The 17,105-nt window shown below is 34.3% G+C and overlaps 2 protein-coding genes across 3 annotated transcripts in view; both read right to left on the bottom strand.

Moving 5' to 3' along the window:
- LOC126757503 (homeotic protein antennapedia) overlaps window positions 1-17,105 on the bottom strand; it is a 199,245-nt gene that overhangs the window by 151,441 nt on the left and 30,699 nt on the right. The gene's annotated exons all lie outside the window — the stretch shown is intronic.
- LOC126751542 (tigger transposable element-derived protein 6-like) lies at window positions 4,438-5,179 on the bottom strand. The gene is made up of 2 exons (XM_050461893.1): window positions 4,741-5,179; window positions 4,438-4,667 (listed from the first exon to the last, which is right to left on the bottom strand). The coding sequence occupies exons 1-2, from the start codon at window positions 5,177-5,179 to the stop codon at window positions 4,438-4,440; spliced, it is 669 nt and encodes a 222-aa protein (XP_050317850.1).

The raw sequence follows: 17,105 nt of genomic DNA, 5'->3' as shown, positions 1-17,105 counted from the left end.
TGCCCACCTTGGCGTTAAAGTCGCCAAGCACGATTTTGATATCGTGGCGGGAGAGCTCCAAGCGGTCATAGAAGGCATCGTTAGTCACATCGTCCTTCTCTTCCGTCGGGGCGTGGGCGCAAATCAGAGATATTTTGAAGAACTTCGCTGTGATACTGATTTTGGCTAGACGTTCATCCACCGGGGTGAATGTCAGTGCTCGGTGACGAAGTTTCTCTCCCACCACGAATCCCAGACCAAATTGGAGCTCCTTTATATGCCACAAGGACCTACTCGCTTTGTCTCGTCCTTCGCATTTCTTGGACGGCGGTGATGTCAGGCTTCTCTTTAACGAGGACAACAACCAGCTGGGCAGCGGCACGTACCTTATTAAAGAACCGGACATTCCAGGTGAATGCCCTCAAATCGTAATCCTTATTTCGTTTTTTCGTTTGCCATGGTCGTCATCAAAAGGTCTCTTATCCGAGGCTGTTTTCTTCGTTTCCTTGGTAGTGTTTTTTACGTGGCGGGTCCCAAACCCAGCGCTCACCAAAATGGATGTTTTCTCGCTACTCAGAGGATACTTGGTTAAAGACCGGAAGTCGTGAGCGGCTTGAGCCATATGTAAAAGAATCGTTTTTGGCCACTCCCAAGTGAATGGCAATCAGAGGACTTTCCCCACTTGCGCGAACTTCAACACATGGTTCCATCCTCCCACAGTTTAATATCAAGGTGGAAAAGTTTCAAATCGACCTTCTGATATCAAATCCTCTTAATTTGAGAAAATGCATTATAAATCGTAAACGTGCAGGTGACATACTTTCTTGCAGTATATAATATTGTAGTCAGTTCGTGTATTGAAATCTACATGGCAGTTCTTCAACGTCTCCAATGCAGTAGTTGATAACTTGTTGTCTTTTGACTTTTGCTTCTGTCTCCAATGGAATTGCAAGTGATTAAGTTCACCTTTGAGCTTCAAACGTCGCACGACGTTGTCATTTTCCAAAAGGCCTTTGAATTTAAGTATCTATCAATCAGTCAATACGATTTTCCATTTCTTTTGTTTTCAAAGCACATATTTTTCTGAAAGCAGCAAACTCAGTTGAAATACATCCAATAATTCTCTAGATGACTTTGCCAGATCGATCGATGAATGAATTAGAGATAGAATATCACATAGGCGAAAAATTCAAAAATTCACGGCTGCGATGAGTATCGTACTTTTCCCGTTGTTTCCTTATTTTTTCAGTCACTAATTTTTTCTATGTTGGAAAACTTGAAGGATAAATAAGCCGCGTCGTTTCAAATTTAGCACTCTCAGTAACGGATCTTGATTGGTTTTATTAACAATTTAATCTGCATACGCATTGCAGCTGATTAGTCCCTTAGTTTTTGAGATATCGATCTGATTTTGCAAACGCCCTTCTAAGAAGCTTATCAGATATTGGATCCGCCAATATCGGACCACTACAGCTTATACTCTAGCTGTCATACAAACTGAAAGATAGGAATCAAGTGTTTGTATGGAAAACTTTCTCCGTTGACGAGATGTCTTCACGAAATTTGGCATGGCTTATTTTCGAAGGCAAAAACATAATCTCCGAAGAAATAGTTCAGATCGGATTCCTGTAGTCTATATCTGTCATATAAACTGAACGATGGGAATCTTTTGTATCTGTGAAGGGTATGATAGCTTCGGTGCAACCGAAGTTAACGTTTTTTCTGTTTCTTTTGATTTTGTCTTTCTTAATAGTGTCATAAAATGAATTACAAGTACTACACTCGATGATTCCGTTGTTACCTTTGCTACTAACTAACACAAACACCAGACACATGGGATAAAATCGAGTTTTTAATGTACATATGTAGGTATGTATGAGCTTAGCGCGGTGAATGGGTTTGAGTGGTCGGCGTTTGTCAGACGATTCCTAAAGCAGTTCATCAAAATGCAAAGCTTATTTAAACATACTGCACACCTTTACTGCTTTACTACTAACAATTATTATTGCCTGAGGTTATTTTGTTTGAAAAAAAAAAAACATTTCTAAATTTTACAATTTGTAGTCATCTTGTGGCTAACGTCATTCAAAAATGCTAGATCAGAAGTCCGTATCTTGGCATGTTCAGTTCAGCTACGAACAACTGACCCTACAAATTTTTCTTCTTTCTTGTGGTATGGTAATCAAATTTGCTTTTCTACACGTCCACAAATGTGTACATATTAATACACGAATGTGTTTTTTTGCTTACATGTGTAAATACCTTCAGAGCCATATTTTGTGTTGTCAAATTATATGCTTTCGCAAAAGTGTCGGCAAAGCCATAAAATTAAAAGGAAATTATTATTTAGTATTTATAGTATGTAGTAGTAGTAATTTTTTTATTTGTTCTTCATGACATGCACAACGCCAAAAGCTTTCCGTTGCTTGAATTACTAATTGCGTTTGTTTGTGAAACGTACTGCAGAGTTGTATTTCTTTTCGATACTCTTCATCATTCTTTTTATATCCCGAACAGGGTGTATTACTTAATGCTATGATGTTTGTAATACCCGAACAGAAACGGAGTACTTGTCAAGTACATAAATCATCAGTGTGACGAGCTGAGTCGATTTAACCAAGTCTGTTGGTCCGCCTGTATATACGGACCTAAGTTTTGAAGATACCGATTTGAAATGTTATACTCATTCGGAACCCTCGATATCGCACAACTATATCATATAGCTGCTATAAAAACCAACCGATCAAACTCAAGTGTTTGTATGTAAAACTTTTTAATTTGATAAAGCGCCTTCACTAGGACATCGCTACAATCCCTGAATCGAGATAAAGGTCTTTTTATACCCAAAATGTACCCGTGAAGCGTATGATAGTTTCGGTGCAGCCGAAGTTGACGTTTTTTGCTTGTTTGTTATAATTGTTGTTATTTGAATTCATGTGTGGTCTAGGCATTTTATGCCTTGTGACAAAGTTATTTTCCTACACTTAAGAGTATTTAACATGCCGTAGTGTTCCGACATGAAATTGAAAGTAGTTCTACTTACTAATTTATTTACAGCAAACGTATACTGATTATAACTACATTTAAAGATAAATATTGTATGGGTTTATGATATGTTGATACATGCTTACGTATTATCATTAATGTGACCCAATCTTCAATCTTAAAAAACACGGCAAAACGTACTGAAACACGAAAGATATTAAGCTAGAATATACATATATATTATTGTTATTTTTTTAATTTATATTCTTTTCAGGATTAATAGAGTTGTATTAATCGATGTGTTGTTATGTATTAATTTATAGCAATCGTTGAAAGAATTACATACATATATAACTAGTAAAGAGGGGCTAAATTCGGGTGTAACCACACATTTTATTCTATCGCAACTGGCAGCGATCAAAGCCGGCTAAATACCTTCAGGTATTGATTGGATTTAAAACTCTTGCGAAAGAATTAAAAATCCATTATTCGATGAAATCGTAAACCAAATTTAGTATTCCCTTAATTTATATTAAATGTCATTTTAGTTAGCTAAAATTATATTCAAAACCCCTTCAACTGAGATGTATGTGATATTAATTTGGTCGAAGAGGCTGAATTCCTGATTCCATTCTAATTGAGGTATTCTTATTGAATAGGTATACTCGAGAAAGTATTTGAAGCGATTTTACAAATAAACAAGTAAGAAAGGGCTAAGTTCTAGTGTACCTCAACATTTCATACTCTTGCACCTTGCAAGAATCAAAGCTAGGAAAATACTTTAAGGTGTAAAACGTTAAACAGATAATCGAAATCCAGGCAATTGTATATGAACATATACTGTATATAACTCCTTTACTGACAGACACATAAGGTTTTGACCGATATTTTCGATTAAAAGTTAACCATATGTACTGTGGTCCAAATATTCGGTACCTCGGGTTAAAAAAGTGTTGGATTTGGAATTTAAAATTGTGCTATATGGAAAGCAGGCGTGGTGGTTGTCCGATTTCGTCCATTTTCGAATTCTGACATAGGAATATGACAAGAATGCCACGTACTAAATTCCCACGCTCATTGTCCAATTCATACCGGTTCCCATAAAAGCCTCTCATATCATCTCGGAGGTAAAAATTAATGTCTAAGGCGTTTTTAGTTATTGATTCATAGCGCTTTCAGGAATTGTTAACTGTACCGTTATCTTCCAATTTTATACATTTACACACTGTCGGTAGTAATTCTAATAATAGTTGTAGTGGGAGAATTTGGTTATTGTAACTTTATTGGTTTAGGAGATATGCCCCTTTTTCAAATTTTTTTAGCCACAGGTGCCCCTTGCTTCATCTATTTCCTATGCCACGTTAAAATTTTATACAGTGGAACTTCCTTATAGTGAATTCGCAGGGGACCTGAAAATCGCTTCACTATATGGAGACTCCATTATATAGAAATTCATTTTTTTCTTTTGTAATTTTATTTAAAATAATCAGTAAGTTTGGTTTGAATTACATTCTTCCATTTTTCATTTTCAACAAAAGCTTCCAAATCATTTAGACAGTTAAAAACATTAATCGGTACGTCACTTTTCATCTCCACAAAGGTTCTAATACAGTTAATGGAAGAAGAAACTTGTCCTAATGTAGGTAATGCCTCATCAGTATCTGCCATTTCTTCTTCAGTGTCCAAATCGACTTCATCGATATCTAAAAAGGAAAAAAAAGAAATTATGTTTATTACATAAATATTTGTTTGGTTACAACAAAAATAAATATTCACCAGGTACAGCTGGAACTCCGCGACTTTCTAGAACGCTGCTAAGGATATCTTCCTCGGACGGGTTTTCCGAGATCGGCACATCAATATCAACATTGACATAGTCCTCAAATGATGACTCGATATTTGTCACTTTTTTAAATGAAGACTGCAAAGCAGCCAAATCCGCTATTGAAAGGTCTTCTTCATCCCACTGCTCAGATGGATTCTGCATGGCATCTTTTGAAAATCCTGCCTTTCTAAAACAGTTGGGAATTGTTTCTGGTTTAACATAGACATCCCATACAGAGCTTAAATTTCGAATAGCGTGGAGTAAGTCTATGGTAAAAACAGAAGTTCCCCCATCCAGTTGAGCCAATATATTAGTTAAAATACGTTTCCTGTAATGTTGTTTCATGTTGTAGATAATGCCTTGGTCCATTGGTTGCAGTAACGAAGTCATGTTGAGAGGAAAATAAGCAAGCTGAATGTTTTTTAGCTTGTCTATTACATCTCTAGGGTGCGCAGTGCAGTTAACAACAAAAAGTAAGACCTTCCTGTCTTGTTTACCAAATTTTTTGTCCAGCTTTAGAATCCATTTAGTAAAAATCTCACTGGTCATCCATGCTTTTTTGTTAAACTCATAATCGACATCTAACGATTTTACTCCCTTAAAGCACCTCGGATTCTTCGCCTTTCCGATTACAAGCAATTTAAGTTTTTCCGATCCAGTCATATTGCTTCCCACCATGACAATTATTCTCTCCTTGCTTTGTTTTCCTTCAAAGCATTGCTCATTTTTGTATGTCAGTGTTTTATTTGGCAGCCATTTGAAAAACAATCCAGTCTCATCGGCATTAAAGATGTCGTTTGCGTTGTAATTTTCAATCAATCTTGGTAAAACTTTCATTACCCATTTTTCGCGATTTTGTAGGTTGGCGTCAGCACTTTCTCCACATAACGTTTTTTTGAACAATACCATGGCGTTTTTTGAACTTATCTAACTAATCGGTACTTGCCTCAAATTCATGGTGCCCTAGTGCTTTAGCAAAATCCTTGGCCTTTTGCTTCAATATTGTTCCAGATAAAGGAAGATTCTTACCACGTGCAACGACTATCCATTTCAGCACTGCTTCATCAATATCCTCAAACTGGCAAGTTCGAAGCCTTTTACGTTTTACGCTAATTGCCGCATCTTCAACATTTTTCAAAATCATTTCCTTATTTTTTAGAATATTTGGTAAAGTGCTGGGAAGTATTTCAAACTGATTAGCAATATCTTTTTTTCGTACCTTCCCTTCTTTAACTTTGTTAATAATTAATAGCTTTTTTTCAAGGGAAATGCTGCTTCGATGCGTCATTTTTACTTCAATTTCTTAACACAACTGAACTCCTACTACAATGTACATATGTAGTATGTATGTATTTTCATTTTTGGATTCCCCGTATTACATTTCGTTTATTTCTGAGAATACGCAGTTACAAATAATTGAGTGTAACCGAAAACATATTTGAAAAAATTCACTATACGGAGACAAAAACGTATGAAGCTTGATTTTCAAGCAGTAAAATTTGTTCATTATATAGAAAACTTCACTATATAGAAATTCATTATAAGGAGACAAAAATGCACCGAAAGTAGAACCAAAAAGCTGTGTCTTCAAAATGACTTCATTATAGGGAGAGCTTCATTGTAGGGAAGTTCACTATAAAGAAGTTCCACTGTATCTTAATTTAGTCTTTAGTTATGGCACTTTATACGTTTTCTGTTAAGGAGTCAGTAGGGTAATCTGGCCTTTGTTTTGACATTTTTTTTTATAGAAATTTGTATTCCACAATAGAATTTTTTTTCACATATCATGAGGTATATCGTGGAGTGTATAAACAAATTTTTTCGGAATTTATTGATGACATCTGTCGGAGAAGTGGCTGGGTGAATGAGATGCGATTTTTTACTGGCGGACACGATTTCTCACAAAGCACAAACCCCAATTTATTCTTAAAAAGTACGCGAATGGTTATCATCCCTACTAGAATCATGAAAAAATGTTAATAAACAAAAAAGTAATTAACGTTTTTTTTAATTTTTCCCCATGTTTTTCACATAAATTTTGTCATAACATTGTCAATAAATTATAAAAAAGTATGAAACGATAACCGGGCGTTTTGTGAACATTTAAAAAAAAATTAAGCAAATCGGTTGAATAGTTCGACCGGATTCATGTCCGCCAGTTTAAAAAAGTGAGTTTTGCGAAAAACGCGTTTAAAGTTTGAGGTAATGAAAAAGCATACCCCAAATTATTATTTTTAGGCATTTTTCGAAATCTTCCAATGGTAAAGTGGGTTTCTACATTAATTCTAAGGGTATAGGGGAACAGAAAATACAAAAGTGATAAAAAAAAATTGAAAAAATATTACCCTATTGACCCCTTAATGACGTTTTATGGGCGTGGCAGTGATCCTATTACGCCCAGCAACGAACTCGTGATTTTCAACTTTTTTCGTCATCCTGATCATTTATTTATATATAACCCTATATCTACATCGCTTAGGTTTAGGAGATACGTACAACCGCAAGGTGAACAATACTATTTTACTCTGTAACAACTGGTTGCATGGGTATAAAAATTAAGTCCAAGTTTACTGCTTCAATATACATAAGTCCAGGAAATTTAATTGTAATTTATTCATGATTTCGAACAATGGATTTGCAAATTTTTTTATGTAAGGTTTGCCAGCACCTGAAGGAATTTCCTGGTCTTTGATTCTTGAGAGTTGCAAGAGTATAGAATGTTCGATTACACCCGAACTAAGCCCTTTTTACTTGTTTTCCTTTGAGTAAGCACACTAAAGATATGTGGATATAAGTAAATAACATAAACATTTGTTCCTTTACTACGTTTACGATTTTTATTAAACTCAGGAGGTTTAAAATTACGAGGTTGTAATAGAAATGTTTCGGAACACGCAAATAGTTTGAGGAAAAAGGAGCTTCCTTAAGGGACTCTCTACTAATCTTATTAGGTCTAAGAGGAATCCTTTTCTGATATTTTAGTTTAAGTAAGCCTATTCTTGAGAAATACATTGGTCAAATACGCCTTTATTTTTGTGACCTCCCATGCCAATGGTAAGTCTTATGGTTTCATTAGTGACATGTAAAATATTTTCTGTTCTGCGCTGATTCTGATCGCTTTCGATATATTCTTATCATTTTATTTTAAATGTTCCATGCAACACTGCCTTCAACTCTTTAATTTTTGAATCCATGTTATATGATGTTAAATGTTGTATCTCCTAGCGGGGGTTAAGGAAAGAAAACTATCACTTGCAAATGAATTCAAATTATATTTGATATATAGGCCATATTATGTATTATGTAAAATGCCGATGCCGATATTTCATTTCCAGTAAATCACTTAACTTCATTTTGCTCAGCTGAGTTGCAGTTTTAGAAGTGCAAAAACACTAATTTATCTTAACTCAGAAATGTCGCCTTGAATTTTGAATGACCTTGTATCTCAGACGACCAAATGTATGCATACAACACACTTTAAACATCATTGACTCATGCAAGCCCTACAAACATTGCAAACATACGCATTGAGTTTTAACAAACACAAATGCTTTATATATGTATATGTGTAAACGAAATGTGTGCAGTCAGCGAGAACATGCCTAACTCAATCAGTTTTGAAAGCATAAAACACCATAATCCTACCACCACACCATATACCATAATTCATTTCTTACTCTTCTAAGGCGTAGATGGAATAAGGAGGAATAAGGGAGTATACCGCCCTTCCCTTCGAAAATTGTTTCTGTCCCCCTTGAGCTTCCATTCGGCTATAGCTTTGTAGGCTCGACCATATTACTTCTGGCCCTCAAATCGGTCTGCGTGTATTTTACTAATTTACTCGACAGTAATACGCCTTTAACCTTCGAAGCTCATTCATTATGAAACAACAAAATCTAAACCACACTAACGTAAAAGGATATAACTGCACTGTCTAGTACTCGTTGTGTTTCAGACGATGAATTCATATTTGTCGCACGACTCGTATCTGCCCAACAGGGATGAAACGTATGCACAAAGCAACTTGGGTGGTATAAGATATTTCCCACCTGCTTTAGCCATTCAACCCTTTTCGAATAGCCAAAAGGTGTGTTCGGTGTGGATATTTGAAAAAAGCGTTTCGGCGACGGTGTGCAAGTTAAACTTTTGTTTTTATACTCTTGCAACATGTTGCTACAGAGTATAATCTTTTTGTTCACCTAACGGTTGTACGTTAAAACTAAGCGAGATTGATATAGGGTTATATATACATATATAAATGATCAGGGTGACGAGAAAAGTTGAAATCCCGTCCCTCAGTGCAAGCTGTAACTTGAGTAAAAGCAGAGAAAAAGTGGGCGTGGCCTATCCTTTAATAAGTTTATTGTACATCTCTTTTACGCCACTTAAGCGGCAACCAAATTAGCCTACCGCAAATATTATAAGAATTTTAATGGAGCCAGGTCGAAATCAGACGATCGGCGTGGCACCGCCCACTTTTAGGTAAAAATACATATTTCATAATATATGACATACTTATAGAGTACAGTTTTAAAATGGGCGAAATTGGATTTTGGCCACGCCTCCTTCTCATACAACACAGTTTTAAATTCCATCTCATTCTTTCCTTTCGAGTGTACAAATCAAGAAGCAATTAATATAGCGGGATACAACTTAGCACGAAAAATGAATTATGTCCAAGTCCAACAAAAACTGTTCAAGCTTTATGATACCGAATATATGGACCCCTGTACCTGTAATTGACTTTTTATCGTAAATAGTGGTAAATGTGTCAGATTTATAATTGAATTGAACCTTTCCTAATAATAGGATGTCTTTGTGCTACAAATGGGTTGAATCATGTCAATACTTCCCTGAGCCCCATATACCTTATATAAAGTTTTTCGAACTTTTGGGTGACTTTATACCGGATATATACTCCAATATGTGAGTTATCTCAATGAAAATGAGGAAGCGCATTTTACTTATAACAGTATATCTTTTTGCCTGAAATAGATAAAATTACGCAAAAACTTGGCCTAGCCCCTATACTACTGTGAGCAAATGAAAGGTGAATTTAGTCCATTTCATCTCCTTCAAAGTAATCCCCTCAAGCTGCAATACATTTATGCTAACGAATTTTCCAGTCATCATAGCAATTAGAAAAAAAACGACACAAACGAAATTTAGCATTGATGTCACTGACAGTATAACCAACTTACTAAAAAAAAATTTACCAATTGAAAAACTAGCGAAGTGTAAATTAAAAATTCACCGGCTGACTTTTTCTCTTATAATTGGTTATTGTATGTGAGGTAGTACTTTATGAAACCCAGGGAACATTTTTTTAGTATGGGCATATTAAAAGTATGCGGTATTAGCAAACACAGATAATTTTGAAGAATTCTCCGGTCTTTGATCTCTATAAGTTGTAAGGACATGAAATTAAAGGTTACACCCGAATTTAATCCTACCTTACTTGTTTGCATGTTCGTATATATTTTGTTATATATACATGTTTGAAAAAATTCGTGCTAATCTAATATTAAGTTAAAACAGAGATTTTAATGTTGCATGTCGTTTATATTATATGTTTTTGTTTTTTTAATTATAAATATTAGTTCCTTGCCCATCTTATAAAAGAACGTGGCTAATCTACTCTAATGGAGAGCCTGGAAATCAATATTGGCTATGACGCCGTAGAGCATTTACTTACATATTATTACTTGCCTATTCAGATTGAGTGATATTTAATATTTAGGTTTCCAAATAAAATGTGTGTTAAACAAAGCTTAATAAAGTTGTCTTACTCGAACTTTTCAAGCAGGTTTTGTCACTAAACATTATAAACCAATATATGTACATACTTGTATATAATATTTATACAACTATAACCAAGAGTCATTTACGTTGGGTGACATTGTTGTTTGAATTCAACGAAATTCGTGTATTAGCTTACAAAATATTAGCTTCCTTAAATCACTCGCAATTGCCTTTTATCTATTTTGTTTTTATTTCTACTTTGTCCAAAAATAGATTTTAAATATATGATGAGCGTATGCAAGTGTGTATGCTTGTAAGTACTGTCTCATTAAATTTTAATTAAACAGTTTTCTTACGGTGCTCTGCTTAATGTCCAACAGCCACAGTCAGCGACCAAAACTGCTGCGTACACTAAAGTGAATCAAGTGGCGGCAAACAGAAAGACGCAATGAAAAATTAATTAATGTTTCGCAAATCTCATTGGAAAGGAAATTTTATTTTCCACTTCAATAGTAAATACGTTGAATCTGCGTCTGGCTTTACCAAAACTGTATTTTCAATTTTAACTTTAAGTGCAACAAAAATGGTAAACCAACGCATTTAAATGCAACACGACTGAATTTAAATTTAGTCAAATAAGTTCATGTAAGTCCGCTGAAGCATACCATCAATGTGTATAAATGTATCCACAAGCCAAATTACGTAGAATGTATGTATACATGTTTGTACAATAAGTGCATACGATTTTACCAAGAGGAAGACAGAGTATATAGCATGAAAAGACCTGTGAGGCGGCGAGGGTATGTAAAAAGTTCCAATTTAACATGGTGTCGTCTCTGCTATGATTTATTTTCGCTCCAAAAAGCCATATTGCCATTTTGCTTTTGCTTTCAACTCTGCCACATGCGCATATTCACTGCAAGCGACACATACATACACCTAGCAACTAAAGGAGACGGCCGACGGTCACATGAACGTGACAATTACGCTTGAATGTGGCTGTGTGTTTGTAAGTGTGTGCATGTGTGTATATGGCTACTATTCGATGACGCTGCTTTATTTCACATGCGCCCAAAATATATTCAGCTAATGCTGATGCTGTTGCATGGCGGCCATTCGCCTTACAACAACTACATAGGCATTACAACAAAAATAGGGAGATAGATTAATGGTGTGGGTATTCGCCCTATAACAAACGGATGAGTAGTCCAGCTGTCACATTGCCGCAACCATAATAAAAACAACAACAGTGAGCAGGTTGCTTCCAAACTACCCCCTTTTCTTCTTGTCTATGGTAATTCTAATAGAAATCAAACGAACGCAATAAATGGAGAGAAAATGAAATGAAATAGATGTGAAGATGGGTGGAAGATTTAAGAATTATTTTGAAAAAAAGTTAAATAAAAATTTAGATTTAAACGCAACTATGTAAGTTTACTAAGACCCTTATAACAATTTCGCAAATACTTAGTAAATGAGTACATTAGCCCTTACTTTCACTTTTAAATCGACTTAACTATAAATATTGCAACATAGGCGTGGAAGAACAGATCTTCTTTAATACCACAACTGGTGAAACTAGCGTTCTCTTTGCTTGTATTGATATAATTTTTGACGCATTTTTTAAAAAATGTTTAAACTTGTATATCATAATTATTAAAATACTAAAGGACCCGTCCACGCTTCACTGTGGCTGATACATAAATAATACTACTGCTACCATTTATATGATTTCAATTAGTTGGATTATAACTATCAGTTAATGAGGTTTAGCATTTTTGTAAAGCAACTTGTGTTAGTTTGCAAAAAAATGGATCATAAAGCATTTCGTGTGTTAATAAAGCATTGCGTTTTGGGTGAAAAGACTGTTGAATTTGGGCTCAGGGAGGTGAAAGCTCTGTGCAAAATGGGTGCCTCTCAAGTTCATAATCCAACAGAAACAACGAATAACTGATTTTGAAAAGTGTTTGAGTGCTCTTTAATCGTAATAAAACATAATTTTTGCGTCGGTGTGTGACAATAGAAACATATGTAGCTCCATCATTTCTTACTGGAGTCCAATCGACAGTCATTCTAGTGGACTGCACATGATGAACCGGTTCTCAGGCGTGGAAAGGTATAATACACACTCAACGACTGATTACTGAGCGTTATAATCTCTTTCACTGCTTATTTGGTTGTAGTTCCTTTCTACTATTCCAAATACTTAGCAATTTTTTTATTTTTGAGGAAGAATATGTTAAAAATTGTACGCATACATATATTCAAATGATTCCTACAAACATGAATTTTAAACAAATGCTTATGATTTGAAATATAATTTTTGTATTTAAGAGTTGTATTAAATTTTGACACAACGAGATAAAGATGTTCTTACCCTGGTTCTAAGCTACCTCCCTAGCATTTTTCAGCCAAATCGGTTAAGCCGTTCTTGAGTTATAGATGGTGTAACTAACACAATTTTCTTTTATATGTCATCCTTAAATGAGAAATATGTGATATAAACTCAACTGACGAAGTAAGATTTAGTATAATGGGTTGATATATATAGCAAATCGCAAAACGCTCTCTAACACATTTTAAAAAGGTGCTAGAGGGTTGACCAGTTCTCTAGGGAGCTCTAGTTATTAAATTTATAGACATCAACATATAACTTATTTTATATATCGGATTTAATAGTTCGTATGGAAATTATATTTATTATTTCACTATAATCAGAATACAGCAAGCTAAGTTTGCTTTGAACAAATCTTTTATATTACGTTATTATATATACTTCACTGAGAATAAGCAGTTAGTATTATACCTTTAAGCTGTATATTTTTGAACTGTTCATGTTTCTCAAATTAAATTTGTAATTTATTAAATGAATTTTTTCGAAAATCTTTTGCATTTTAAATTAACATTTTTGCACTGAAATAAATAAATAGAAGAAACTAAATTCAACATACCTGCACAATTATTTCAATAGGACTTAAAGATGAAAGAAAAATCGTAGGAAAATTATATAGAGTGACTCACATTGAGTGACGAATTTGTGTTCTTTACTTTTTTGTATCAATTTTCCTTTGACGTCTAGTATATTTAATTGCTATTGCTATTTAGTTAAATTAAAAAATCAATAATTTTAAACTATGATCCGATTTGAAGAGAAGTTAAACATTTAAATTTATGTACTTAGCAATATATACTATACTATGGTGTTATATATTCTGCATATAATTCCCTGTGCCAACAAGGGTTGAGTCAGTTTCTCACCCTGACAGCCATTTTCTCTTTTTACCCCCGAGTATGTGTGACTATGATTAATTGCTTTTGCATAAATTTACATGGAGAAATTTGTAGCAAACTTGTTTGTTACAAAAGCAGTATCATAGTCAAGAAATGATGGTCGGATATAAGGTTTAGCAAATAATGCTTAAATGAAATCAGTTTTCACTCAGTTAAATTTTAAAGCTTTCTTTTCATTCACATAAAATGGTATTAAAATTTCACTCATATGAGCGGAAAAAAGCTTTGAGGGAGAGAAACAAAGACCGGAAGGAAGTGCAATAATGTATGCGCAGATAGGGACAAATTTTTGGTGTTATTCAAGTTGACTTCTGGTTCCGGAGCAAGTGTTGGCACATGCTGAAACAGTACTTTGTATGCTAAAGAGCCATATTAGACGCTGTGTCGCCAATCTAAGAATGATTAGTTAAATAATTATTTTATATTAGTTATATAATATAAGGTCGCGATAATATTAAAAACTACTTATTAAGTTAGGAATATACTACCATTATTATTCGAAAAAGATGTAGTTAACTCTAGAAAATATTTTAACATTAATAATATCAGGAATTTTCGAGTAAATATTTAGAACTAAACAAAATAGAAATCATAGATAAAGTATCGCTTCAAGGAGACACAAGGTATACTTTCTTGGGAAATACAGTGCCTGGAGTTTTTTGTTTTTTATACTTAACCCCATATTACACCGAGTAGAAAATCTTTTTTCACCTATTGGTTGTTCATGAAACCTAAAAATTATACATATATTTGTATATTTATAAATGATCAATATGAGATGAGTTGAAATCTGGGTAGTAGTTTGTCCGTCCGACCGTGCGGACGTAAATCACATAAAATTCCTTCTATTGAAGGAATAGACATAAAATTTATCAAAATCGGATAGATTTCTTAGTAAACTTACTATTTCGAATTTGGCCTCTCCGGTTGAGTTTATATTATATTATATATAATTTTCGTTGACGACAAGTAAAATAAAGTGCTAAGTGAGTTATGACCTTTAAAATAAATTAATAAGATACGAAATTTTGACGATTTCGTCGAACAATGAATGTTGAATTCTTTTTCAAAATTTTTATACTCTTGCAACCAGTTGCTACTACCTAAAACTAAACACTTTAGATATGGGTTATATATATGTATATAAATGATCAGGGTGACGAGAAAAGTTGAAATCCCGTTGACTGTCTGTCTGTCCGTCCGTCCATGCAAGCTGTAACCTGTGTAAAAATTGAGATCTCTTGATGAAACTTAGTACGCGGGTTTCTTAATACAAAACAAAGTTCGAGTTCGTAGATGGGTGTAATCGGACCATTGCCACGACCACAAATTGCCATTAACCGAAAACATAGAAAGTGCCATAACTAAGCACTAAATTAAGATATTAAACTGTAATTTGGCACGGGGTATCGCAGTAGCAAGGATAATCTGTGAATAAAAAATGGCCCCGCCCTCCTATAAGTTTAATGTATATATCTTCTAAACCACTAACCACTAAACAGCAACCAAATATGCCCAGCGCAAATATTACAGGAACTCTTAAGGATAGTGTAAAAATGGATGAAATCGGAGGATAACCCCACTCACTTCCCATATAGCGGTAGTGTTAACAACTACTAAAAGCGCGATAAATCAATAACTAAATACGCCAGAGACATTAAGTTTTACCAACGAGATAATATGAGAGAGCCTTACGGGCGGCGGTGTGAAAATTGGGCGATGGACGTGGCACTACCCACTTTTTGGTGAAATCCCATATCTCGTGACCCGTCCAACCGATTTCAATAAAATTTAGTACGTGGCATTCTTACTTTTTGATGTCACAGTGTGAAAATGGGTAAAATCGGATAACAACTGCGCCTTCTTCCCATATAGCACAATTTTGAATTCCACTTGAATCGTTCAGTTTCCAGTACATAAATCAAGAAGCAATTCATTGAACGGGACAAAACTTTGCACGAATAATGTCTTTAGTGTGTGCCACCTTATAACCAACAATTTTCGAAATCCAAAAAAAAATGTTCAAGCCCCTAGGTACCGAATATTTATACCTCGGTACCTATAACTGACTTTTGATCGAAAAAATCGGTCAATGTGTGATATATGTATATAATTGAAATTAAAGGATAATCCTTCTCTTATAATAGTATGTCAGTATTTCAGAAATTGGTTAAATCGGACTAATACTTCCCTTAGCCCACATATACTTAAGACAAAAATTTTCGAACTTCGAGGTGATTTTGTACCGCATATATCAGCCAATATGTGAGTTATCCCAATGAACATAAGGGAACGTGCTTTGTTCATAACAGTGTATCTATGTGCTTAAAATAGATACATTTAAGCGAAATCTTGGCCCAGCCTCTATATAACTAATTACTCTATATGATTGGTTTTACACCTTAAAGTATTTTCCTATAAGTATTTAAATGTTTGTTTACACCGAACCTTGCCTTATTTATTTATCTTATTAAGTTTTGTAGACATATGTACATACATATGTATATTTGTAAATTAAAGCTGGTTCGTGTCCATAATTTTCTCTGCAACTTCTGTTGGATAATTTTGGAATTCGCTACCCTTTGGCTTTAAGAAACAATGTCTAACATTAGACAACTCCATGGAGACCATTTTCAACGAAACTTGAAGCAGACGTTTTTTTTTTTAACATTATTCATGCAACTGTTTCACATTCCGTTCCACTGGCAATGTCAATGACCATGACGATGGTGGAAGATACTAACACACTACAACCTACGTACATATATATATATATATATGTATGTACATAGGCACACCGAAATTCCCGATCGGAATTAAGCTAGTTTGACATTTTAAATTCCGAATGAGCAGTAAACTAGCCGAAAATTACCGACTCGTATGAAGTATGAAAGTATTTCTTATTAGTTATTCTATTTCATTTTAAATAATTTGTATGTAGTTTTATCTAATGTTTAATTTGTGAGGGTTTCTTTAAAAGAAGGTTTATTTGTAATTCGAATTTTTATTATTTTATGACTTTACCAATCTTATACGATTTTTCAAAAATATTTTGAATTCATACATACATACTTAAGTATATTGATCCTGGGAGTTGGACAACAGTAAATGAAGTAGAATATACCAATTGTTGTTTTCACTGCTGGGTAGGTTCACATCCGATTGTATAAATGTATATATCACATATAGGAAGTTGAAAGAGCATAGAGGGTGCGGTCGGAGATATTGGTGGCGATACGATCTCTAAACTCGTACATTGGCCTGCAATAGGGAGAATTATTTC

Source organism: Bactrocera neohumeralis, chromosome 2 (genome assembly GCF_024586455.1).
Source record: "Bactrocera neohumeralis isolate Rockhampton chromosome 2, APGP_CSIRO_Bneo_wtdbg2-racon-allhic-juicebox.fasta_v2, whole genome shotgun sequence".
Classification (NCBI taxonomy): domain Eukaryota; kingdom Metazoa; phylum Arthropoda; class Insecta; order Diptera; family Tephritidae; genus Bactrocera; species Bactrocera neohumeralis.
Note: the sequence above shows the minus strand (reverse complement) of the source record. Positions and strands in the feature narration are given on the sequence as shown.